Below are 22834 nucleotides of genomic sequence, written 5' to 3'. Positions count from 1 at the left end.
CTCAGGGACAGCAGGGGGCAGGAGGGGCGACTGTCACCCTAAGTTGGAAAACCCAGAGCGATGGGCTGAGATCATGACCTTCCGAATGAGGAAGCACGAGCCACCCACACGGGGTGGGGGGGGTGGCCCACAGGGGGCTCCCTCTGCATCCGAGCTCGTACCTGGAGGAGGTGAAAACCCCGGGGTCATTTTGATGAAGGCCCAGTTTCAAGCCCTCACACAAAGAGTCACGAAATGTGTTCCTTACAGATCCTGGGGGGGAGGGGGGTGTCTGTGTGCTGGGTGTGTGTGTGTGTGTGCACGCTGGGTGGGTGTGTGTGCGCGCTGGGCGTGTGTGTGTGCTAGGTGTGTGTGCGTGTGCGCTGGGTGTGTGTGTGTGCGCGTGCGCGCACTGGGTGGCGGTGTGTGTGCTCAGGGAGCCAGGGGAAGGGCAGTCCTCCATCCAGGTCACCAGTGACCAGGAGATGGCCAGCAGGGTAGCAAGCACCTAGAACTTGTAAGGTGGTTGCAGCAGCAGTCACTGACTTTCATGGGCTCAGCTCTGAGTGGTTATTTTAAAAGGTGCCCAGGAAATGCAAGGCAGGAACTTGGGGTGGGAGTCCTGAGCGTTGGTCCTCATCTGAATGTCCAGGCTCTGGGTGTAAGCAGGACAGTCATACAGTGAAACACCTGGGCAGTAACTCAAAATAGCTGCTCTCTCGTCACACCCCCACAAGGACCCCACAGTGGCAACAGGAGGGAGGCTGGGGCACGGAGCTGTGACTCCCCCCAGCCCAGTGACCCCCGGCCCCAGTGGCCCCATGCCACTGGACAAGGCCCTTCCTGTCAGGACTCAGGTTCTGGCCACAGACTCCGGCCCCTTGCAGGGCCCCAGCCCGACCACATGAGCATCAGTCCCGGGATTGGCTTCTGGCTACCAGCCTCTGTCCTGTGGCTTGGGCTGAGGGGCAGGAGTGCAGCTGAGGCATCAGAGCCCCTGCATCTGTGTGACTGGCAGCCATTTGTGCCTGGCCTGGGGGATCTGGTCCCCCGGTGAGCTCTCAGGGTCTTCCTCCCTAACCCTGAGCACCCAGAAGAGAGCCATGGCGGACCCTTCCTCTAAGGCAGTCCTGCCTGGGGAAACTGAGCCCCGAGGGGAGAAGGCCCAGGCTTGGCTGAGCGGGTGCCCACCTCACAGAGCCCAGGGGAGTGGAGGTCAGGACCCCTGCCTAGGCTCACCTGGGGGTGGTCCCCGGCCTGGACTCAGGGACTTATGGCCAAACTCTAGCTCCTCCAGTCAGTGATGGACTAATGAGGTCTCCTCTTGTGCTGGCCCACTGCGTGAGGATGGTCGTGACCCGACAGATGGGAGAGTCTCAGCTCCAGCCAGCTTCAAGGCGGGGCGCTGGGGACGGGCCTCAGAGCAGCATGTGCCGCCCACCGGCATAACTCTCAGGCCGCATCCTAGGGCCTCTCCCTTCTCACTCTTGCCAGCGTGGGCCTCCTTCTAGTGGCCTCAAGTTTTCCTCCTTGGGTGGGGGGTAGGGAGAGCCGCTCTCCCCATTGGGCTGGACCCTTCACAGCCGGAGGGGCGCTGCTCCGCGTCTCCCTTGACCCCAGGCAGGAGGACCCCAGGCAGGTTCGATGGAGAGCGGCCGGGAAAAGAATCCCTACACCTGCTGCCAGAAGCACCGTGCCCCTGCGTGCGCACACCTGCCCGCGCTGACCCCGCCGTCGCCTGAGCATCACATACACGTGCTCACACTTGCATTCCCTCGTCCACGGGGGCACCGGCATTCCCTTGGCCCGTGTTTCTCGGAGCCCCCGTGTGACCCGGTAGAGGGCGCGCCAGCTCGGAGCTGGCGCGGGGGCGCAATGTGACCGACTGTCCTCGGCTCCGGCCCGGACACAATTCTGTTTCCCGCGGTTCCCCCGCACCCCGCCGATGTGACCACGGCGCCTCCGGACTCTTAAGAGGAGGAGGACCGGAGCCTGGACGCGCGGAACCCCTCCGAGGGCTCCAGGCCGGGTGCAGAGCTTCCTGAGGGCCCCCACCCACCTCCTCCCCGCGGGGCGCGCCCCGGCCGCCCAAGGGCCGAGAGCCGGGAGCCGAGGGCTGCCGGCCTGTGCACGCGGCGGCCGCGGGACGCGCGCGCCACGGCTTCCCGGCCTCCCGGCCTGGACGCAGGCAGGGAGGCCCCGCCCTCGCCGCGCCCGCGCGTGCGCAGCCCCGCCCCTTGCCGCGGGCAGCCCGGTGACGTCAGGCCCGCCGCTCTCTGGCGCCCCCCACGGCCGCGCGCAGCAGGGCCCGCCGTCCCTTTAACGCGCGGCCCGAGGGGGCGGCGGCGGGGCGCACGGACGCGGCGGGCTTCGCGCCCTCCCTGCCTGCGTCCCGGGCCGGGGGCGCATGGGTGGCCGCGGGCGGCGGGGCAGCAGCCGTGGTGTGCGCGGGGCCGGGGCCGGGGCTGAGGCCGGCAGGGCGGGCGGGGCCGGAGCGGCCGGGCGGGGGCGCGGGGGCCTGGTCGCGGCTGGGCCGGGAGCGGCGCGCGGGCGGGGCGCGGGCCGGCGGCGGGGAGGCGCCCGCGTCCAAGGCCCGGGCCGGGCCTTAGCGCCGCGCCATGGCGGAGACCAAGATCATCTATCACATGGACGAGGAGGAGACGCCGTACCTGGTCAAGCTGCCCGTGGCGCCCGAGCGCGTCACGCTGGCCGACTTCAAGAACGTGCTCAGCAACCGGCCCGTGCACGCCTACAAATTCTTTTTCAAGTCCATGGACCAGGACTTCGGGTCAGTGGGCCACAGGGCCTGTGCGCGGGCGCGCGTGTGGGCACCTGTCTGCGCCAGGCAGGGCAGATCCTGGGGCTGTGACCCGGGCGGTGCCTCCCCGTGCCTGCGCGCCCCGGTGCAGTGTGTCCCACCTGTCTGTGCCCTGAGCAGGGGACGCCTGGGCCCCTGACTGCCTGCCCAGGAGCCTGAGAGCTCTGGACGGTGGGCAGGCGAGGGTCCTGGCTTCTCCACCTGCCCTGGGTCCTGTCCTGAGTGTGACTTGCGGTGGAGGTCTGTAGTCCAGGTCGACCTCGAAAATACCACCTTGGCACCTGTCAGGCTCAGGGTCCTTTGCCCCCCTTATGTGGAGGTCAGATGCTTAGGGATGGCCTGGAGAGCTTGCGATTCATGGGGCTTGGGGTCAGAGGAGTGTCCGAGTGTTGGGAGGGGAGGGGTTGGGGTGGGGACAGGGTGCCGGCCACCCAGTGGGTTCCCTAGTTAGCATGGGGGAAATGAGGTGATCTGGGACAGGGGCACAGATCTGTCTGCTGGGGTCTGCAGACGTTTCTGGAGGCTCAGGATAGCCTCCTCCTGACCCCCTTCTCCCGGGCCCTCGGGACAGGGCAGAGGTCAAGGGTCACTGGGCAATGTGGGGCTTTATTCCACCCACCCCTGCCCCGGGGTTGCTGGCCACAGGGCTTCTGTCCCTGCTGAGCCACATGGCACTTGGGTTCCTGGGAGCGGCCCAGGCCAACTGCTGACTCGGGGCAGCTTCTGTGTCAGCGTCCGCATGTCTGCCCTTAGTGGTGGCTGTTCTGGCCGTGGGGACTTCCCGCTTGCGCTGGGCTGGGCCTCTGGAACGGTGAGCGGTGAGCTGGAGGCTGGCTGTCCGCTTGAGGCCTGACCCGGCACAGCCACGGGTAACCTGAGTCCCCTGCTCAGCGGTGCTGGGGCGGGGGCGGGGGGGGGGGCACCCAGAGGCCTCGTGCGCGGAGCAGGTGTGCCTGGGTGCCCTCAGGCAGCCCGTGTCCTTGTCTGTGGCTGCGTCTCGGGACTTTGACATTGAGCCATTTCCTGGATTCTGTGGTTTGCATGGGCCTTGGGCAGGCCCAGGTCAGGTCAAGCTGAGGCTACTTTGTGGCTCTCAGGAAGGCCTGAGGGACATGTGGGCAGCTGGACTCTCATGCCTCCCCAGCACCAGGGAGAGGCAGAGAAGGGGGCATGTGCTCTTGGCAGCCTGCAGCCCTGCCGGGCTCGTGTTAGGAGCCACCCCCAGGCTGGGCTCCCCTGGTAGGGCATTGATTTGGGGAGCCAGCCCTCGTTGGGTGATCTCCTACAGTCTCACTGCTCTGGGTCTGCTGTGCTTTGGCTGTGAGCACTGGGTATGTGAAAGGGTGCTTTTGTTTCTAACTTAGTTTATTATTTCAACAAAAATTACTGAAGTCACACATGCTCTGTCACAAACCAAAGCCAGCAGGGAATGTGAGGCACAGTGTGTGCCCAACCCCCTAGGTTGCTGCCCTTGGACCATGATCTGGGGTGCATCCTGAGGGCCCTGACCCTGGTCCTCCGTCTGGTAGCTGCTGAGCTGCAGAGACCCCTGCCCCCATCAAGGTGCACTCCCAGCAGAGGCTGGGCCTGCTGGAGGATTTGCAGGACCCATGGGTGCCCTGGCCTAGGAGGTCAGTGGGCAGGCAGATCTGGGTCTTGAAGCACAAGTAGGAGTTCTTCAGGTTGTCTCAGCATGACTGGGATGAGGGGGGAGAGAACAAGACCGGGCTAGTAGGCTGGGCTGGGACGGGGAGGGATTCGGGTGACTCTGGAAGGCGAAATGGGCAGACAGAGCAGGGGAGGCTCACCTTATTCCCCACCCCCGAGACCTCTGGTTTGTGGCCTGTTGGCCTCAGGGACCCTTGGAGAGGATCTGCCTCTTCCTCCCCTCCCCTGAGGTCTACCTACAGAGCTCCAAGTTTTATTTATTCTGTAGAATCATTTACTCAGTGTAATAAATTTCCTCTGGGAGGGGCTGAATAGTCACTCACACTTTAGTATAAATGAGAGCTGGAAGCTCACCCTAGATACCTAGTGGATGTAGCTGGAGGTTGGGGAAAGTGGGGGCAGGTCCTGGCTGGGCTGGGGCAGCAGCCCCCTCATAAGAGGGGTGGCCTCAGATTGGGGACTGTGAGGGCACCTGGTGAGCCTGGGCTTCCTGCCCCAACCCCTCAGCCCACTGTGGGCTGGGCCCTGAGTTCCTGGGGCCTCTGTTCCTGGCCACGGCTGGCCAGGAAGGGAACCCCTTCCCTTACTAAGTCTAAGGTGTGGCCACCGCCCCATGCTCTGGGCCGGGTCCCACTCCCCACGGGCATCTTTGGCCAAGTGGGTGGCGAGTCCTGCACCCACCTCCCACTTTTCCCATGCAGGTCACAGCTTTTGTGTCCCAGCGAAGCTGGGGCGGGTCTCTGGGCTTGTGCTCGGCTGGCCTGGAAGTGCCAGGCATTGGGTTTGGTGAGCGGCAGTGCAGGGAGACGTCTGGGCCCAGCCTTTGGGCTGAGTGGCAGAGGGTGAGGGTGTCTGGCTCACAGGTTTCTGCTGCCAGGGCTGCCTTGCCGATTCCAGGCCTGGCTGGACTTGGCAGTGGCCCTGGCCCCTGCATCTCTGCGCCAGGAGCTCTGGTCTGTGGGGCCATCTGTCTGTGGGCCCTGGGGGGTGCAGCGGGGGGCTGTGCTTGGCCTGGCGCAGGCTGCCTGAGCTCCCACTCTGCCCACCATCTGGGGTCAGTGCCCCTAGTGGTGTTGGGAGAGTCTAGATGGGTCACCCCCCGGAGCTTGTGGCAGGGCTTGGAGGACTTGGATCCACTCACCCCGAGGCCTGCAGAGCCTGGGCCTGGGCAGCAGGCAGTGAGGGGACAGAGGAAGGCTCTGGGGGAGCTGAGGACCCCGACCCATGGGGGAACACTGTGCCTCTGGGGACATAGTTGGGGCCATCCCACTGGGCCCCCGGGAGGGCTTGCTGCAGCCCCGTCTGTTGGCTGCGGCTGGCAGAACCACAAGTGTCCCCAGGCCACCGCAGGTCTTCCTGGGGTGACAAACTTCTGTGTGGCCTCCTTGACTAAATCTTGGGCTGGGTCTCGGCCTCCCAGAGCTCAGCTCTGCCGGACTGTGATGTGTGAGTGGGGGCCACAAACATAGTGTCTGCTCCTCACTGGGGAGAGGGGGTGTCCTGAGAAATGACTCTTTCTGTCCCTTGTTCTGCCCACCTCATCTGTGCCTGTGTGGCTGGCCCTGGGATGCCACACAGGCACAGAACGGGGGGGTCACCGAAGGACCCTGGCGGGGTGCCCGCTCCCTCCCCAGCTGGCCCGTCTCCTCTGTCCACTCTGCCCTGAGGTCTTGGGCCCTCTCCTGGTGGGTGGGGTGGACTGGGGCCTTGCTCTCTGGATGGGAGCGTCCTGTGCTGCCTGTTGCTGCCAGGGGCTAGCCGCGTCGCGGTGTCTGTGCCCAGCGGGCCACAGGCCGCTTCCCGCCTGGTCTCCCGGCTCCTGTTTCTGCACTGGGCCCAAGCCCAAGGGGAGGAACCTGCCACGCTGGGCAGGGCTGGCCTCCAGGGGGCAGGGCCTCGGGGCACCTCCTGCCACAGGCCCCGCCCTGCCTGCCCTGCTCTCCGGGCCTCCAGGCCGCAGTGTGGGATGTGTCTGGGCCACAGCACTGCCCGCCCTGCCCCGTGGCCCTTCCCCTGCTGCCCTCCTCACCCTTTTGAACCTGACACCTGGACCTCCCCAACCAGTTTCTGGCCCCAGGGTCATTGGCCTCCTTCCCAGTTAGCATTGCCGGGCCCTTGGCGACCTGCCTCTCCCACCCCACCCCAAGCCCCCCTGACTGGGGGCGGCATTAAGGGATAGGCCAGGGCTAGCCGCTGGGCAGTGGTATGGCTGGTGGCGCTCGCTGCCCTCCAGGGCCTGAGGCTTCTCTGTGGCCCCAGCTGGCCCTGAGCTTGGCTGCCCTTCCAGGTCTCGAGTTGGGCTGGTGCCGTTGAGTGGGGGTCTGTTTTTGTCTCCCTGGCTGGGCCGATGGGCCGGGGGGCGGCCGCCTGCCCTTGGAGTGTGTGCGTGTCGGTCTGTGTGTTGTGCCCTCTCGACCTGCCCGCATCTGTGCTGAGGCCTGCTGTGAACCAGGCCCTGTTCTAGGCTGGCAGGGTGGGCTCTGCCCTCACCATGCACAGGCCGGGGGGGCACAGAGGCGCAGAGCAAGGCAGATACTCGCATTTTAGGGCCGTCCAGGCAGCGACCCTTGGTGCTGGGAGTGTCTGGGTCCCCTTGGACCTGGACCCTGGAAGGGGCCCTTGGAAGGGTGGTAAAGGTTCCTGGGAAGGGAGGTGCCAGGTGCGGGCATCCGCACAGGCTGACATCTGGGCGTGTGGCTGGACGCCCCGTGTGGCCTGCACCCCAGACGAGCTGGGGCCCTCGTCCAGAGCCCAGTGCTGGGAGCAGGCCCCACTGCAGTGGCCTCACGGCTGCATCTGCCTGCAGGGTTGTGAAGGAGGAGATCTCCGACGACAATGCTAGGCTGCCCTGCTTCAACGGCCGCGTGGTCTCCTGGGTGAGTCCACGGGGTGCTGGCAGAGGGCCCTGGGCTGGTGGGAGTGGAGGAGGCTGGTCACCTGTGCCCCGGTGCCCTGCCAAGGCTTGCCTGGAAGCCGGTCCCTGAGCCCTGCTCTCCTCCGCAGCTGGTCCTGGCTGAGGGCACACACTCGGATGCAGGGTCTCAGGGCACTGACGGCCATGCAGACCTGCCTCCGCCTCTCGAGCGGACAGGCGGCATCGGGGACTCCCGGCCCCCCTCCTTCCAGTAAGGACTCTGAGGGGTGGCGCTGAGCCCAGTGGTTCTGAGGGGCCTGTGTCCTGCCAGGCCTCTTAGGGGTGGGGAGGGGCAGGTCCCTGAGCAGGGACCCACGGTCAGTAGGCGCTGGTCAGCAGAGGAGGGGCGGGCGGAGAGGCCTGGAGTGGGCCGGCGGGTGGATGGGGGCCCCTGCTGGAGTCGGGGTCCCACCAGACGAGGGCAGCAGAGGAGCTGAGAGGGCGTTCGAGGCGTGAGTGGCCCGGCCGCCCCAGCCCAGCCCCCCTTGTCGGCACAGCCCGAATGTGGCCGGCAGCCGAGATGGGATGGACAACGAGACCGGCACGGAATCCCTGGTCAGCCACCGGCGGGAGCGAGCCCGACGCCGGAACCGCGAGGAGGGTAACGAGGCCACACCCTTGACCTCCCCGGGACCCCATGGGCGCCCCAAGCCCCTGCTGACCCCCACGTACTGCCCTGTCCAGCGGGGGTCCCTTGGCAGAGGTTCCAGGACCCTAGTGGCCCCCCCAGCAACCCAGCGGTCACCCTGCCAGCTCCCAGGTCAACAGGTGCTCTAGGCTGCAGGGCCGCCCGTGACCTCCAGGGGACCCCACAGCCAGCCCCCCTCCCTGCTGTCCCCATAGCCGCCCGGACCAACGGGCACCCAAGGGGGGACCGGCGGCGGGACCTAGGGCTGCCCCCCGACAGCGCGTCCACCGTGCTGAGCAGTGAACTTGAGTCCAGCAGCTTCATCGACTCGGAGGAGGACGACAACACCAGCCGGTGGGCGAGGGCTGGGGTGCGAGGCGGGGCGGGGCGTGTGCGCAGGGTGTGTCCGCGTGCATGTGCACGTGTGGGCAGGGGGCCCTGCTGGTGGCTCGCTGTCTTGGGGGGGCGGCTTTCCCCAGGTCTGGCCCCGCCCCCGCCCCTCTGGCCTCAGTTTCCTCTGCCGCGTGGGGGAGGGGTGGCCAGGCCCTGACTCTGCGCCGACCGCCCCCACCCCCCCCACCCCCACCCCCCACGCCCCGACCCCGCCAGGCTGAGCAGCTCCACGGAGCAGAGCACCTCCTCCCGGCTCATCCGGAAGCACAAGCGCCGGCGGCGGAAGCAGCGCCTGCGGCAGACAGACCGGGTAGGTGTGGAGGCCCGAGCGGGCAGGTGGGTCCCAGCCGCGGTCCCACCCGCAGCCCCTCACCTGGCGCCCCCCGCAGGCCTCCTCCTTCAGCAGCATCACGGACTCCACCATGTCCCTGAATATCATCACCGTCACGCTCAACATGGGTGAGGCCTCGGCGGGGCAGGTCCTCGGGCCTGGCACGGGGTCCTCGGGTGGGGGGCACCTGCTCACCCCCGCTCTCTGCAGAGAGGCACCACTTCCTGGGCATCAGCATCGTGGGCCAGAGCAATGACCGGGGCGACGGCGGCATCTACATCGGCTCCATCATGAAGGGCGGCGCCGTGGCTGCCGACGGCCGCATCGAGCCGGGTGACATGCTGCTGCAGGTGCGGGGCCGGGGGAGCCACTGGGGGGCCGGGGGGCCGGCACCTGCACCCACCGCGCTGACCCCTCGTCCCCAGGTGAACGACGTCAACTTTGAGAACATGAGCAACGACGACGCGGTGCGGGTCCTGCGGGAGATCGTGTCCCAGACAGGGTGAGGCGCGGGGCGGGCGGGGCAGGGGCTGAGAGTTGGGGGGGGGTCCCCCCGGGGCCTCGCCGTGTGACCCGCCCTCCCCGCAGGCCCATCAGCCTCACTGTGGCCAAGTGCTGGGACCCGACGCCCCGCAGCTACTTCACCATCCCGAGGGGTGAGTGACCCCACGGGGCCAGCGGGGCGGGGGCGGGGGGTGCCCAGCGCGGCCTGAAGGTCCTCTCTCCTCTGCGCCCCTGTGCTCTGCTCTCTCTCCCGCCGTCCGTCCGTCCGTCTGTTGCCGCGCGGTGGCCGCCCAGCTGACCCCGTTCGGCCCATTGACCCGGCCGCCTGGCTGTCGCACACGGCGGCGCTGACCGGAGCCCTGCCCCGCTACGGTACGAGCCCCTGCTCCAGCGCCGTCACGCGCACCAGCACCTCCTCACTAACCAGCTCGGTGCCCGGCGCTCCGCGTAAGTGGTGGCTCACGAGACCAGGGAACTGAGGCCCCAGGCGAGGGCCTGGCCGCGGCGCCCCGGATGGGGATGGTCGGTTGCACCCGAGGCCCAGCCCATGCCAGGCTCCGGCAGTCAGATGCAGCGCCCACAGGGCTCCGCCCTCCTCCCAGCCTCTGGTGGAGGTGGAAGATGCCTGGAGGGGCCCGGCCAGCCCAGGGGTCTGCCTGCGGGGCGGGGCGGGGTGGGGCGGGGAGGGGCGGCTGTCTGAGCAGGGCCCTCACCTGGCTTTCCTGCCACTAACATGACTAATAGCCCCGAGCTCGCGGGGGAGGGGGTTGAAGAGGCCCGATCTCCGCCCGTGGGTTCCTCGTCCTGGTTGGATCCCAGATTCTGATGAAGCGCCTGCAGGGTAGGAGACGAAGGTCCAGCCCCCACCCACCCCCATGTGCCGGCTCCCTGACCCTCGGAGCTGTCAAGCAGTGGGGCTGGACCCCCCAGTCACTGGGCCAGCAGAGTCTGGTCTCTGAGGGGGTGCGGCAGGTGGGGCCTGGGGTCCATTCTGACCCCCGCCCCGTCTGTCAGCCACTCGGGCTGAGGAGGAGGCCGTGCCTTGCAGAGCTGGAGGAGGTGCCGCTGACGGTGAAGAGTGACATGGGCGCTGTCGTCCGGGTCATGCAGCTGCCGGACTCAGGCCTGGAGATCCGCGACCGCATGTGGCTCAAGATCACCATCGCCAACGCCGTCATTGGTGAGGGTCCCACGGCCAGCAGAGGGGGCGGGGCGGGGCGGCCCCGGGCCCCTGCCTGACGGCCGCCCACCACGCCAGGGGCGGACGTGGTGGACTGGCTGTACACGCACCTGGAGGGCTTCCGTGAGCGGCGGGAGGCGCGCAGGTACGCCAGCAGCATGCTGAAGCGCGGCTTCCTGCGGCACACGGTGAACAAGATCACCTTCTCCGAGCAGTGCTACTACGTCTTCGGGGACCTGTGCAGCAGTGAGTAGGGGCTGCGGGGCGGGGTCCCCAGAGGGCCTGCCCACGCGGCCCACGCCCGCCCCACGCCAACCCCGCCCCCACCCCCGCCCCGCGCCACCCACGCCCCTCACCCCCGCCTACCCCTTCGCAGACTTCGCGGCGCTGAACCTCAACAGCGGCTCCAGCGGGGCCTCGGATCAGGACACGCTGGCCCCGCTGCCCCACCCGGCCGCCCCCTGGCCCCTGGGGCAGGGCTACCCCTACCAGTACCCGGGGCCCCCGCCCTGCTTCCCGCCCGCGTACCAGGACCCCGGCTTCGGCTACGGCAGCGGCAGTGCTGGCAGTCAGCAGAGTGAAGGTGAGGGCCGGCCGCCACACCTTCCCCACCGCCTAGCTCTGCCCTGTGTGCCGGTTCCTCACCCTGTGCGCTCCCATCCGCTCTGTGCTTGGGCCCTGGGTGGCTCCTTCTAGAAGGGGTGAGTGGTCGAAGGGGGGCCAGAGAGAAGAACCCGGAGGCTTCAGGGGTTGCGTGTGGGGGCCGGTGCTCCAGCCGTGGCAGAGGCCAGAGGTGGTGTGGGAAGGATGGGGGCGTCGGGGTGTGGTGGCCCGGGTGGGGGAGTGGCATGGGGACCCCAGGACACAGTGGAGGACAGAGACTTCCGCCTTCCACCTGCAGCCGGAGGTGACAGTTTCATAGACGGCCCAGCCCGATGCTGGGATGTGTGGGGCAGCTGAGCGGGAAGCTTGGGGTGTCCCTGAGGAGGGGACCTGTTGGAAGTGTCCCGAGGCTGAGTGGGGTCAGTGAGGTCCATGGGTCCGTGCCCCCAACGTCTGGGGAGAGGTCTGGTGGCTGGCCCGGTGGACCCAGAAAGGGACGGGGAGACAGGAGAGTGGATCGGAGGATAGTGGTGTCTGAGGGGAAGCCGTGTTGGGCACCTGTGGACCCTGGACAGGCCCAGCCGGTTGGGTCACACCCTGGTAGCAGGGTGTGGGTGCCCAGCCGGGCCTGCTCTGTAACTCATCTATCCCTTGCTTTGTGCTGGGCAAGCCTTAGACTGAAGGACTAGCGGAACGGACCCTCGGGGCCGGTAAGCCAGGGTCCTGCCCGGCGTCCCTCCCGGCACATCCCCAGCCAGTGGGCGTCTTCAGGTTCCCGACACTTCCTGAGCCCAGGAGGGGCTGAGCCGAGTGGCCAGCCAGGGCTCCAGGGTCAGACGAAAGGCGGGTCTTGGGTGGGGAGCCCAAGATGGCCGGCAGGTGCGCCAAGCACACACGGCCTTCTCTGGGCCTCGGTTTCTCAGCTGCAAGACCAGGCCCTCGGTCCAGGCACTGGGGTGAGGAGTGGGGGCACTGAGCTGGCCCTGGTGTCCCTGCCTGTCTGCCACTGCCCCCCCGCGCCCCCCCCCCCCCGGCCTGCTGCAGCTGCTCTTGCTTCCCTGGGCGGGGCCGGCCCAGCCCTTGTGTCTGCATGGCTCCCCCCTCCACCTGCACCCCGGCTCAGGACCACCAGGCTCTGCCCCTGGTTGTCCTCGCAATGGCCGGCCATCTTGGAAGAGGCAAGGCCCGGCACTGACCGTCCCATTTCTCTCCCCCCTTCTTGACCCCAGGAAGCAAAAGCAGTGGGTCCACCCGGAGCGCTGGCGGGAGCAGCCGTCGGGCCCTGGGGCGCGAGAAGGAGAGCCGGTCGGCTGGAGCTGGGGGCAGTGGCAGCGAGTCGGACCACACAGTGCCAAGCGGGGTGGGCAGCGGCGGCTGGCGGGAGCGTCCTGCTGGCCAGCTCAGCCGTGGCAGCAGCCCGCGCAGCCAGGCCTCGGCCGCCGCCCCAGGGCTCCCCCCGCTGCACCCCCTGACAAAGGCGTACTCGGTGGTGGGCGGGCCGCCTGGGGGGCCGCCTGTCCGGGAGCTGGCCGCTGTCCCCCCAGAGCTGACAGGCAGCCGCCAGTCCTTCCAGAAGGCCATGGGGAACCCCTGTGAGTTCTTTGTCGATATCATGTGACCAAGGAGAGAGTGCTTCCGGCCTGGCCACTGCTTCCAGCCAGTGGTCCTGCTGCCCCTGCAGGAGGGGCTGCACCTGGAGCTTGTGTGGCCTTCGTGGCCTTCCTGGGTCAGACCAGCCTGTGCTTCGTGCCATGGGGTCTGGGCCTGGCCAGAGTGGCAGCAGGCTGGAGGAGAGGGGCTGAGGGTAGCCCAGGCCACCGTAACCTGGATGGCAGCCCGTTCTCCTGGCCAGAGCAGCTGTGTCTGTGCAGACCCCGGTGGGGGGGCCTCCATCTCCCTGTGCTCAGGCAGGTCTGACCTGCCCGCCTTGGCGTGTGCCTCAGGGACCCGCACTCGCCCACAGTGCTGTGCACGGGGCCTCAGGTTGAGCTGAGAGGTGGCCGCTAGGCCTGGGCCCCCCTCTTCACCCGGTTCACAGGCCCCACGCCCCATCCTGCCCAGGCCGGGGTGGGGGGCCCTCTCGGGGGTAGGGTCCTAGCCCCGAGGCCTCTCTCTGGCTGCCCAGGGTAGGGATCTAATTTATTTATTTATTGCCTGGCCTGTGTGCTCCACGGGGTGGCGGCCAAGTCAGCTGTCCCCCACTCCCAGCCACTGGAGCAGAGTTTCATGTGTTCACCCCCACCCCGCAGGGACACACGGTGTGTCTGAAGGTGTGCGGGAGGACGGTGAGGGGGAGATGGCAGGAGAGGGAAGGTGACACTGAGGGCAAGGGCCACAGATGCACACAGCTGCTGCCCGGGCGGGGTCTGGGGCAGAGGGCGTGGCCAGTTCGCCCCTCCCCGCGGTCCTGGGGTGGCCGCCCACGCACGCACGCACTCACGCACGCTGCTCCCTCCGTCCAGCGTCGCTGGCCTGCACACGTCTGCACTGTAGATACCGTGCGGAGCTGGAGCGTCGTCCAGGTAGTTAATAGAGCTGCTTCTGTGTAAATGCTATTTTAAACACTAAAAAGCATTTAATTTTATGGGACCGACGTGTGATCTGTGTCTCTTTTTAACCACTTTAGGAGATTGGGGTGCAGGGGCCGGGTCAGCTTCCCCAGGGTCCGTCCGAGAGCTGACCCAGGACCCAGGGACAAGGCCCTGGCCGCAGCAGTCCTGGCGGGCGGTCTTCTGTCTGTGGCGCTGGCTCCTGGCTCCGGTGGGGGGTGCGGGGGGTGGAGGGTGGGGTGGGGTGGGGTGGGTCGTCCTTGCGGCTGCTGCTGGCCTTGGTGCTGACCCCCGACCCTGGCCGGGCTCTGTCCGCGGTGCTGGAGGGGACTGGCCACATTCTACTGGCTCGCTGGCCAGGGAGAGAAGGAAGCTGGGTGCCCCCTCCTTCCTGAGCGGGTCTCTGCCCTGCACTGGGGCCCACAGTCAGGCACACACCCCTGCAGAGGGGTCAAGAAAGCCCCACCCACCCACCAACCTCCCACTCCTACGATGCTTGGACAGGATGCTGGCGGGGGGCCCCAGGCTGGGCCCAGCCAGGCAAGTGGTATCCAGCTTTGCCTTCACATGGTTTGGCTGGGGGCTTTCCTGTGCGCTCAGCCTGGGCTACGGGGGGCCCCGAGGAAGCCTCCATGGGCCTCTGTCTGGAACAGTGGCGCTGGGTCACCTGTGCAGGCCAGGGCTTGGCTGGGGCAGGGACAGAGCCTGCCTCTGGGGCCCCAGGGGTTGAGATCCCACGGAGCTGAGGCCCCTTATGCACTCTGGAGGTCACTGTGGGGTCAAGGTCAGCAGAACGTAGGGCTGGGGAGTCACAGCGGAGTTGGGGCACAGTCTAGGTTGCTGCATAGGGACTTGGTCTGGGGGCACCTTGACTAGGTATGAGCTCACTGGGGTGAGGTCACTGGCTCAGGGGTCGCTTGTTTTCTCCCTGAGTCTCCTCCCCGCCCCCACTGCTGCCTCGCCCTCTGGCATCGCCAGGACCCCCTCCCAGGAAGAACTCAGGGGTGTTGAGGTCCGGCCGCCACAGCAGCAGGTGGCACTTAGGCGGGTGGGAGGTGCCCAGGATGCCCAGCACGCAGAAGAGGATGGCGCCCACCTGCACGGCAGGCTGGGAGACCGTGTGCACGTCGGCAGAGGGGGACGAAGGAGACCCAGGTGATGAAGTAGGCCAGCATGGCAGAGGTCAGGCCGCGGGCACCGTTGTAGCCCCCGGGCCGGCTCTTTACCGGGAAGGTGCCCAGGAAGCAGAGGAAAGCCAGCGTGGCGTTCACCAGGCCGAAGCTGACCCAGGAGCGCACGTGGCAGTGCACCAGCGCCTCCGTGGGCGGCACTTGCCAGCCTGTCGGCACCTCCGGCGGGAAGATACCAGCCAGCACCCCACAGGCGGCTGCAGAGCCGGTCTGCCCAGCTCGGCTGCAGCTCTGACCCCACGAAGATCTCAGCCACCTGCAGGAAGGGTGTGCTCCAGCAGCCGGTGAGCAGGAGGTGGTGCAGCGGCGGCTGGGCCAGGCAGCTGGCAGGGCTGGGCCGGCCGGGAAACAGGAGGACGCTGAGGCAGACGAGGCCCAGGCAGAGCAGGCCTGTGGCCCCCCACCCGAGGCCCGAACCATGGGCTGTGCTGGCGCCAGATGAAGAGTCCCAGGGCTGCCAGCACCAGGCCCAGAGCCGGGGCCAGAGCAGAAGCAGCCCCAGGAACTTGGGCCGGCGGGGGAGGCACCGGTGCTCCAGTCCGGGGACCTGTGGTCCTGGTCACACTTGCTGCAGAGGGCAGGGGGAGGAGAGGGGGGTGCTGGGGGCCGTCGGCTTCCCCCAGCCTCGCCCCTGCCACGGCCTCTGGCCTCAGAGCCAGGCCTGTGCCCCCGACCCTGCGGGGACCCTCCCTCGCTCGTGCGACAGCGTGGGAAGGCCCCTCGGAGGGCTCACCTGGGTTGCGCTGGTAGCTGCCTGCTTTGCAGTCGGTACCGTCGTAACAGCAGGAGTGGAAGCCCTTAACGCGGTGCACCTGGCCCTCCTTGCACTGCCGTGAGCACTGGGGCACGGGCTCCGGGCACGGGCTCCTGGCACGGGCCCCGGGGCTCAGGCTCCGCACGGCTGGCTGCAGCTGCCCGAGCCCTGGGGGCCGCCCCGCTCCCTCAGGCAGGGCTGGCGCTCACCTGGTTTCCCTGCGTGTGCCACCTCACCTGGGAGTGCCAGAGCTGCAGGCTGCCATTGAAGGTGCCCACGGTACGCAGTGTGGGCGTCCGGTCCCACCGTACCCACAGCTTCTGGTCATGATTCACGTCCACGTTCCCGTTGGTGTCAAACCGCAGGCTCAGGTTGTGCGTGTTCTCCGGGTGCTGGCGGGGGGGGGGGACGGGGGGGCGGGGAGCCCCCCCAGCCCCCCCAGCCCAGACCTGCTCCCACTGTCCCTCCTCCCTGGTGGCGCTGGTGGCACAGCTCCCGTGCCCTCACCTGCCAGGGCCGCACGGGCTCCCGCACAGGGCAGCCCGAGGTGTCGCAGAGCAGCGTGTTGTGGAGCGCCTGGGCCACGCTGTACACAGCTGCGAAGGCGCGAAGGTCTGGCGCTGCAGCAGCCCGTCAGTCACGTTCTCCAGGGTGATGCAGTCACACTGAGGGCAGCGCGGCCCCACCACGTGCTCCTCCAGGCCTGGCTGCCCTGCGTCCAGCGAGGCGCAGTAGGCGGGGTCCGCGGCCAGGGCCAGGCACGTCTGCACGTAGGACGGGAACTCGGGCATCTGGGCGCCCTGACGCGGGACGCCGAGCACGGTACCCACCCGGTCCATGCTGGGCAGCGTCATGACCAGGTTTGAGGGCAGCCAGGCCTCGCTGGCCACCCACATCTTGGGCGAGAGCCTGTAGCGGATGCTGTAGCTGAAGAGGGTGCGGGCAGTGCAGGCAGAGAACACCTCACCACCCGCACGCTGCTCTGGTTCACCCGGCGTGGCAGGCCCTGCACGGAGCCCAGCCGCGGGCTGCCGGCTCTGGGCAGCGGCACCCAGGTCTCGCGCGCGATTCAAGTGCCCTTGGCGTCGTCCAGGCCAGAGAAGAGGCACAGGCCCTGCCAGCTGTACTCGTCTTTGCTGCCCACGGCGGCCACCCAGCTCCAGTGCAGCTCCCGCAGCAGCTCCACCACGGCCGCCACCTGCACGCGGTCGCTGGGCACCGTGTGGAGGAAGGACGGGAACGTCTCGCGGCTGCTCAGCCAGTCCGTGCTGGCGCCGTAGCTGACCTGCGGGTCCAAGGCAGCTCCTGACGCAGGGGCTCCCGAGGCGGGCAGGAGGGGGGACGCGGGCTGGGGGGTGCACGTGCGGCATGAGGAAGAAGCTGGTGACCAGGGCGACCTCGAAGGAGTGGGGCCCGATGACGGCCAGCACGTGGGGCTGGTACTGCATATAATCGTAGTAGGCGGCGACGCTGCAGCTGCCGGCCTTGGCCATGAACACCAAGCTGGGCTTCGCGGCGACCACGGGCTCCCAGCACGTGTTGAAGAAGTTGTAGCCCAGGCGCAGCCCCGGGGATCAGGGTGGACCCGCTGTTGATCTCCTCCATGGCCATCGTTCTGGCCAGCGCCCAGAGCAGCCCAGGGGACGAGAGCATCCTCAGCTGAGCCCAGGGGGGCAGAGCCCCCCAGCACGTAGTCCCCTGGCCAGCTGAGCTGCCGGGACAGGCACAGCGGGGCCCCTGCCCTGACGCCCAGGACAGCCGCGAGGCCCAGGAGAGCCAGGCCTGGCATGGCAGGTGGCAGCTTCCAGCAGGGATGGCAAGTGGGCAGACTGACCGGGGCGCCAGATATGGGGAGTCGGGGCGTGGAGGGGCAGAGGATTTGTTTAGCAAAGCGCTTGCCTGTCCTCACCTGCCAGCTCGGGGCCCTGGAGATGTCCTCCATCTCCTGGGCCCCACAGGTGTGCTCACATTGGATTCATCCTGATGCCACCACTAGGCTCTCTGGCTGACAGTGACCCGGGCAGGCAGGCTTTGGGCAGCCGCTGACTGTGACCTTGCTACCTGCCTGTGCCCAAGCCCCTGGCACCCACCTATTCCTGGAGAGGGGTCACCCTGTACCCGTCTGCCAGAGGGGCCTGGATTCTCTGGCTGCCTGTGAGACAGGCTTGGAGGTGCCAATGCCCCAGGGAGTGGGCACAGAAACACTCCCTCCAGCCCTGGGGAGGCACTGTCGGCAGTCGGGGTGGGAGACTGCAGGGGTGGCTCCCTTGGCAGGCCCAGGGGCAGCCTGGGGGGGTGCGTCCCACAGCCCTGCAGGCCAGCCAGGACGACAGTGGGTGGCCAGATGGCCCGCTCCCACCCCGTGGCGAGGGTGGGGAGGGTCCCGAGGGGGAGGCCGTGGGCTCTCGGCCTGCCTGGGGACAGTGCACCTTGAGGGTCTAAGGCCTAGAAGCTGCGGGGCCCCGTGGCTGGCCGTGCTCACACCGGCCTGGGCCCTGCCTGCGCGGGCCAGGCTCACAGCTGGGCCCGAGGAGCGGCATGCAAGCGAGGGAGGAAATGCTGTAACCAAGCGGGCTGCTGCAGCCAGGTCAGCCCCAGGGAGTGCCGGGGGCCTGGGGGCCAGGCCAGCAGCTCCCGCTTAGCCTCTGGGTGCCTGAGGACCCGTCTCCCCCAGTCTGGGGCTGGGGGCCTCACTGACACCAGGCTACAGGCACCCAGAGGAGCTGGGGGAGGCTAGCGATGGCCCTGGGGTATGGCGGTGGGGCCCGGCAGACATTTATGGGACGTGGTCTAGGGATCCAGTCCTTGCCTGTCTCCACTGCCCTGTGGGGCGCGCACACGTGGCACAGCACACACGCTACACGCATGCGCAGGGCCTGCACCTGCACCATTGCATGCACACGTGCACACACGTGCAGCCCTCACTGTCTGGCTCGGGGGAATCCCAGGCTGTTCCCCCAGTCACTGGCCTTTGCAGGCACTCCAGGCTCTGGTCCCCGCTGGGTGTGGGGACTTGGAGGTGGCTTGTGTTGGGCACTGCTATTCAGTGCTGGCTTTGGGGCAGCGTCTGAGAGGACCCTCCCTGACAGGCATCCTCCTTCTGTCCAGGCCACTGCCATGGCGTGAGCAGCCCCCCTCCACTGGCTGCAGTCCAGGCAAATTTTCTTCTCTCTACACGGTGTGTGGCTGGCCTCAGACCTGCGTTTCCAACTCAGCCACTTAGGTGATTCTGTGACTCAGTTGTTTCACCTCTAAAGTGGGGATAATGTGGACCTTGGCAACAGATGGGGTTCGGCAGGGCTAAAGCTTGCAGAGATGGGCAGGACCCCAGCACTGGCCGGGGCATACCTCACGTCCCTGTGGTTGACACAGCCCTGACTGCCTGGGAGCAGGTACCTGGCACACCCGACACCCCCGTCCTGGAGAGCAGCAGTTCTGCTAAGTGCAGTTTATTTATTTTGGAAAAGCCATCACCCGTATTACAGCTTCTAAGGGTACCTGAAAGCTTGCACTTATGTACGTTTGCTGCACGGTGAATAATGTCCCCTTGGCACCTGAGGTCCTGGCCTCACAGTGAAGAGGCAGTGGGTGGGGCCAGGCCCCCAAGCACTGGGTGATGGCTGGGATGGGCGTGGCCACCTGCCAGCCTGTCACTGAGGCAAAGCGGTCGAGGCGCCCTCCCTTGAGCTATGTCATCCTGGGACTCCTGAGCTCCACGGGGATGGAGCAGTAAGGGGCAGGGAAGAGGGAGCACAGCATCTCGCTGGACGCTGGAGAGGGAGAAGCCAGCACTGGCCCAGAGGAGTCCTGGGATCCTGGGGGTTCTCAGGCTGTGCTGTGCAGACTCTAGGCCGCAGGCAGCGGCTGACACGTGTGCAGGGCGGTGGCAGCAGGGCAGTCCTTCCCTCGGGGCTTCAGGTCCTGCTGTCACTGCTGAGGACACGTGGGCCCCTGGCTGAGGAGGCGAGGGGCGGGGGGACAGCCTGCAGTGCTGACCCCTGCCCAGGACTTTCTCCCTGTCCTGGGGACAGCCAGCCGTTACAGAGGGGCCCAAGGCAGCCCAGCTGGGCAGACACTGCGTCCTGCGCCCCACGACTCCCCGGCAGGGGCAGCTTTTCCATGAACACTAATCCTGACCCCCACTGACTGCTTCCTGCACTTCATCCACCCGGGAAAGGCCTGACTGGACATGAGTGTACCTTAGCTGAGGGTAAAGATGAGATGCCCAGGCAAAGGAGAGGCCGGGCGTGGAGCAGACGGCCAGCGTCTGCCTTCTCCGTGAAGCCTGTCTGCAGCGGCTGGATGCTCTGAATGGCTCCCGACAAGCTCAGCTCACAGGGGGACCCAGAAAGTTCCACGGTGGGACTGATAGGTCCCGGCTGCCCCCACCCAGCTCTGGATTAGTGGAAGCCCACCCCACCTGGGCCTGCCAGCCCCTAGGGTAGGTCCAGCAGGGCGTGCTCGGCGTACAGCCTCTGGGAGATGTTGTAGACGCGTTCAATGAAGGGCAGGGCCTCGCCCAGCATCTCCACGGCCTGCTCGGGGGACCCCACGTTCATGGTCTCCAGGAAGACCTTGCGTGTGGGCAGTGCACAGAAGGCCACGGTAACGGCGCGGCGGATGATCCAAGGGTGGTAGGCGGCCAGCGAGGCATTGTAAGAGTCAGTGCAGAGCGCAGCAGTGCGCGCGTCCTCAGGGCTGGTGCGGATGCCCTCCAGGAAGAGCTGCAGCCAGTGCAGGGCGCGGTGCAGCCGCAGCACCGTCCGGCAGCCCGAGTCGGGGTGGCGGGAGCGCCTCTCCAGGTCCACCAGCTGGCTGCCCACCTCGTAGGCCACCATGGCCTGCAGGGTGCTATAGTGCTCCTGCTGGGGGCCACCGCACAGCTGCTCCATGATCTGCAGCTTCGCCACCACATCCTTGGAGATGAACGAGAAGATGGTGCCCAGGCTGTTCAGGAACCTGCGCAAGGGAGGCAGGTGCTCAGCTGGGGGTGCGGGGGAGAGCACCCCCCACCTTCTGGGCCGCGAGTGAGGACAGCCGACCAGCACCGGGCCAGCAGGTGCCTACAAGTGCCGGCGGGACGCAGGTGGCGCAAGTGGGACGCATGGCCAGGAAAGGCCCTCGCACGCACCTGACCAGCCCCCTCCAGCTGGCGAGGTAGTGGTCCAACAGCACCTCTTCCTTCTCGTTGAGACACTGCTTGAAACTGAGCAGGACAACTTTCAGATTAAACTCTGACTCCAAGTCATCCATTTCAACAGGAACTGAAACACACCGGGAGTCAGGCTGTGGGTTGTCTCCTGGTGAGGAGGCTCCCTCCTTGGGTCATTATTTCGGGGAGGGAGGGCAGGGGCAGCTGGAAAGAAACAGCTGGGCTACTGCTGCTCCCCAGTGAAAGCCCACAATAACCCCCATCCCCAGGCCAGCCCCTCCTCCCCAGGAGCCCACCTCGCTCTGCTCGGGTCACACACTCGCAGACACACAGGCCTGGCCCGGCTCTTAGCACGGCCCCCCGACGCTCAGGCTTGTCAAACCACTGCCACGTCTCACTCGCAGGAGGCGTCTCTGCTCAGGTTTCCTTGCTGGTTTATAGTCTGTCTCTCTTGAGTGTATGTCTGTTCCTACTAACTGGAGAAGTATTTGCTGAGTCCCCACCCAGAGCCAGGCACCCATTCCAGTGCACTGTGAGTGAGACCGACAGCCTGGCCCCGCTGAGGCAACATCCTAGTGGCAGGTGTGTGTGTGTGTGATAATAGCAAAGACAGGAAGTTCAACACAGTAGGTAGAAGGATAAGCACCGTGGAGAGACAGACTGTGGGCTGAGGCTGGAGGGCCACGCCCTTCCTTGCTTGAAGCTGCATCGCAACACACAGAGCAGAGGCTGCGGGGTCAGCATTTGCCGACAGATGGACAGACACCAGTCTTCTCATTCCTACTGTAACTGTACCCGTCGCACACAGAAGGGCAGCTGGAGCACACACAGGTTTTCTCACACTCTGAAGACAGCCACAGGCCCTCCCCCAGCCCCAGGGAGTCCAGAAGTGCCCCAGGCCAGAGGCCTGCTCTGGATTCTGGCATTCATATAGTCACTCCACAAACACCCAAGTGCCCGAGCGTTAGTGGGTGTCGCTGGGCACCTCAGCCCCTGCCTCCCTGGGTGCCTGGGGCCTGCACTGCGGTGTGGCTCTGACAGGCCCTGGGGACTGAGCTGTGTCTCACCTCATGTCCAGGACAAGCTCTCACCCCTTTGGGCATGGGGGTTCCTGTGCTCTTGGTGCTGGGAGCACTGTGGGAGCCCGGTCACCCGAGGTGTGTGGTGAGAGCTCAGCCAGGAGGGCACACTAGTGTGCCCGGGCAGGGTCTGCCTTCCACTGTGCGGGCAAATCGTGCACTGTTCTAAGATCCTGTCCCACATCTTTGGGGAAAATGGGCCCGCACACCCTCCCCTGCCCACCACCCAGGCTGCTGGGAGCATCTGATGGGGCCCAGTAGGTGCTGCTGAGGCCCTGCAGGCCCCACGGCTTGGCCGCATGCCTGGCACTGGGTGGAGTGCCCAGAGGTGAGCTCACCCTGTCTTCAGGTGTGGGGGACAGCCGGGCCTGGGCTCAGGAAGATAACACTCCGGAGGTTTCTAGAACACCCCTCCCCTCTCTCAGGCCCTCAGTCTTCTGTCCACCGAGCAGATGGCCTCTGAGGCCCTCAGGGCTACCTTCCTGGTCACCAGACATCCTGTGGGCCTGGCCTTCCTGCCCAGAACCTGAGCCAGCAGCCAACAGGAGGTGCCAGCAGCCTTTCAGAGCTTGGAAAAAACAGGAAGGGCAGGGGCGGCGCGGCCGGGGGCGGGCAGCCTGCCAGCTCTGGGAAGGTGATGCAGGGCACCGCCAAGGCTCCCCCAGGGGCAGTCCACGGTCCCAAGGTCAGGGCTCGTCCTGAGGCCGGCCTGAGCACCGCAGCCCTGTGGCTGACAGCAAGCTGAAGGACCCCAGGAAAAAGGGGGCAACCCTCCGGCACCACAGCCCCAGTCTCGCCTGCTAAGGGGGCTCCGGGTGGCGCCGAGGTGGGATCCGGGGCTCGGGTGGGTCCTGCTCCAGCTGAGGCCCAGGGATGGCTCAGGGGCCCGGGGTCCGGGCCAGCGCGGGAGTCGGGTCCTCGGCCGCCCCCTCCCACGCCCGGTTCGGTTGGGGTGGGTTTCCTCAGCGCCAGCTCGATCCCACCGCGTCCGGCTCACCTGCAACGCCGCCCCTCACCTGCTCCGCGCAGCCGCAGTGGAGGCCGCGGCCCTGCCCCCGGCCACTGACCCACCGCCCGGGATTGGCTGCCGGC

The 22834-nt window shown here is 67.1% G+C and overlaps 3 protein-coding genes across 6 annotated transcripts; 1 reads left to right on the top strand and 2 right to left on the bottom strand.

Annotated features, from left to right (window-relative positions):
• The first annotated feature begins 2469 nt into the window (after positions 1-2469).
• Positions 2470-13607, top strand: DVL1 (dishevelled segment polarity protein 1). Of its 2 annotated transcripts, none has more exons than XM_060012808.1 (15): positions 2470-2767; positions 7272-7341; positions 7469-7590; positions 7877-7980; positions 8223-8361; positions 8617-8710; positions 8790-8859; positions 8942-9081; positions 9157-9233; positions 9320-9387; positions 9530-9682; positions 10284-10415; positions 10494-10661; positions 10792-10998; positions 12248-13607. In XM_060012808.1, exons 1-15 carry the CDS (start codon positions 2598-2600, stop codon positions 12634-12636), a joined length of 2103 nt encoding a protein of 700 aa, XP_059868791.1. In that variant the 5' UTR covers positions 2470-2597; the 3' UTR covers positions 12637-13607. The 2 variants fall into 2 exon arrangements, with proteins under 2 accessions (XP_059868791.1, XP_059868800.1); XM_060012817.1 differs by having other exon boundaries at positions 2471-2767; positions 9530-9607.
• Positions 13608-13705: 98 nt separating this feature from the next.
• TAS1R3 (taste 1 receptor member 3) lies at positions 13706-17335 on the bottom strand. The gene is given in 13 exon segments (XM_060012797.1): positions 13706-14700; positions 14702-14929; positions 14931-15176; positions 15178-15244; positions 15247-15289; positions 15462-15608; positions 15721-15903; positions 16019-16116; positions 16119-16475; positions 16478-16796; positions 16873-17082; positions 17084-17159; positions 17161-17335. Coding segments are annotated over 13 exon segments (2349 nt in total). The 5' UTR covers positions 17301-17335; the 3' UTR covers positions 13706-14465.
• A 952-nt stretch (positions 17336-18287) lies between these two features.
• Positions 18288-22819, bottom strand: CPTP (ceramide-1-phosphate transfer protein). 3 transcript variants are annotated; one of them, XM_060012775.1, is made up of 3 exons: positions 22740-22819; positions 20643-20775; positions 18288-20470 (listed from the first exon to the last, which is right to left on the bottom strand). In XM_060012775.1, exons 2-3 carry the CDS (start codon positions 20762-20764, stop codon positions 19948-19950), a joined length of 645 nt encoding a protein of 214 aa, XP_059868758.1. In that variant the 5' UTR covers positions 20765-20775; positions 22740-22819; the 3' UTR covers positions 18288-19947. The 3 variants fall into 3 exon arrangements, with proteins under 3 accessions (XP_059868758.1, XP_059868750.1, XP_059868768.1); XM_060012767.1 differs by having other exon boundaries at positions 20960-22759; XM_060012785.1 differs by having other exon boundaries at positions 22081-22759.
• Between the last annotated feature and the right edge of the window lie 15 nt (positions 22820-22834).

The sequence above is a fragment of the Delphinus delphis genome, chromosome 1, assembly GCF_949987515.2.
Source record: "Delphinus delphis chromosome 1, mDelDel1.2, whole genome shotgun sequence".
NCBI lineage: Eukaryota > Metazoa > Chordata > Mammalia > Artiodactyla > Delphinidae > Delphinus > Delphinus delphis.
Note: the sequence above shows the minus strand (reverse complement) of the source record. Positions and strands in the feature narration are given on the sequence as shown.

Excerpts from the sequence above, each read along its gene's own strand:
- DVL1 (XM_060012808.1), top strand. The coding sequence starts at position 2,598 with ATGGCGGAGACCAAGATCATCTATCACATGGACGAGGAGGAGACGCCG. Across the intron at positions 2,768-7,271 it reads TCCATGGACCAGGACTTCGG|GGTTGTGAAGGAGGAGATCT; the intron begins GTCAGTGGGCCA and ends ATCTGCCTGCAG. Across the intron at positions 7,342-7,468 it reads ACGGCCGCGTGGTCTCCTGG|CTGGTCCTGGCTGAGGGCAC; the intron begins GTGAGTCCACGG and ends TCTCCTCCGCAG.
- CPTP (XM_060012775.1), bottom strand. The coding sequence starts at position 20,764 with ATGGATGACTTGGAGTCAGAGTTTAATCTGAAAGTTGTCCTGCTCAGT. Across the intron at positions 20,471-20,642 it reads AGCTGGAGGGGGCTGGTCAG|GTTCCTGAACAGCCTGGGCA; the intron begins GTGCGTGCGAGG and ends TCCCTTGCGCAG.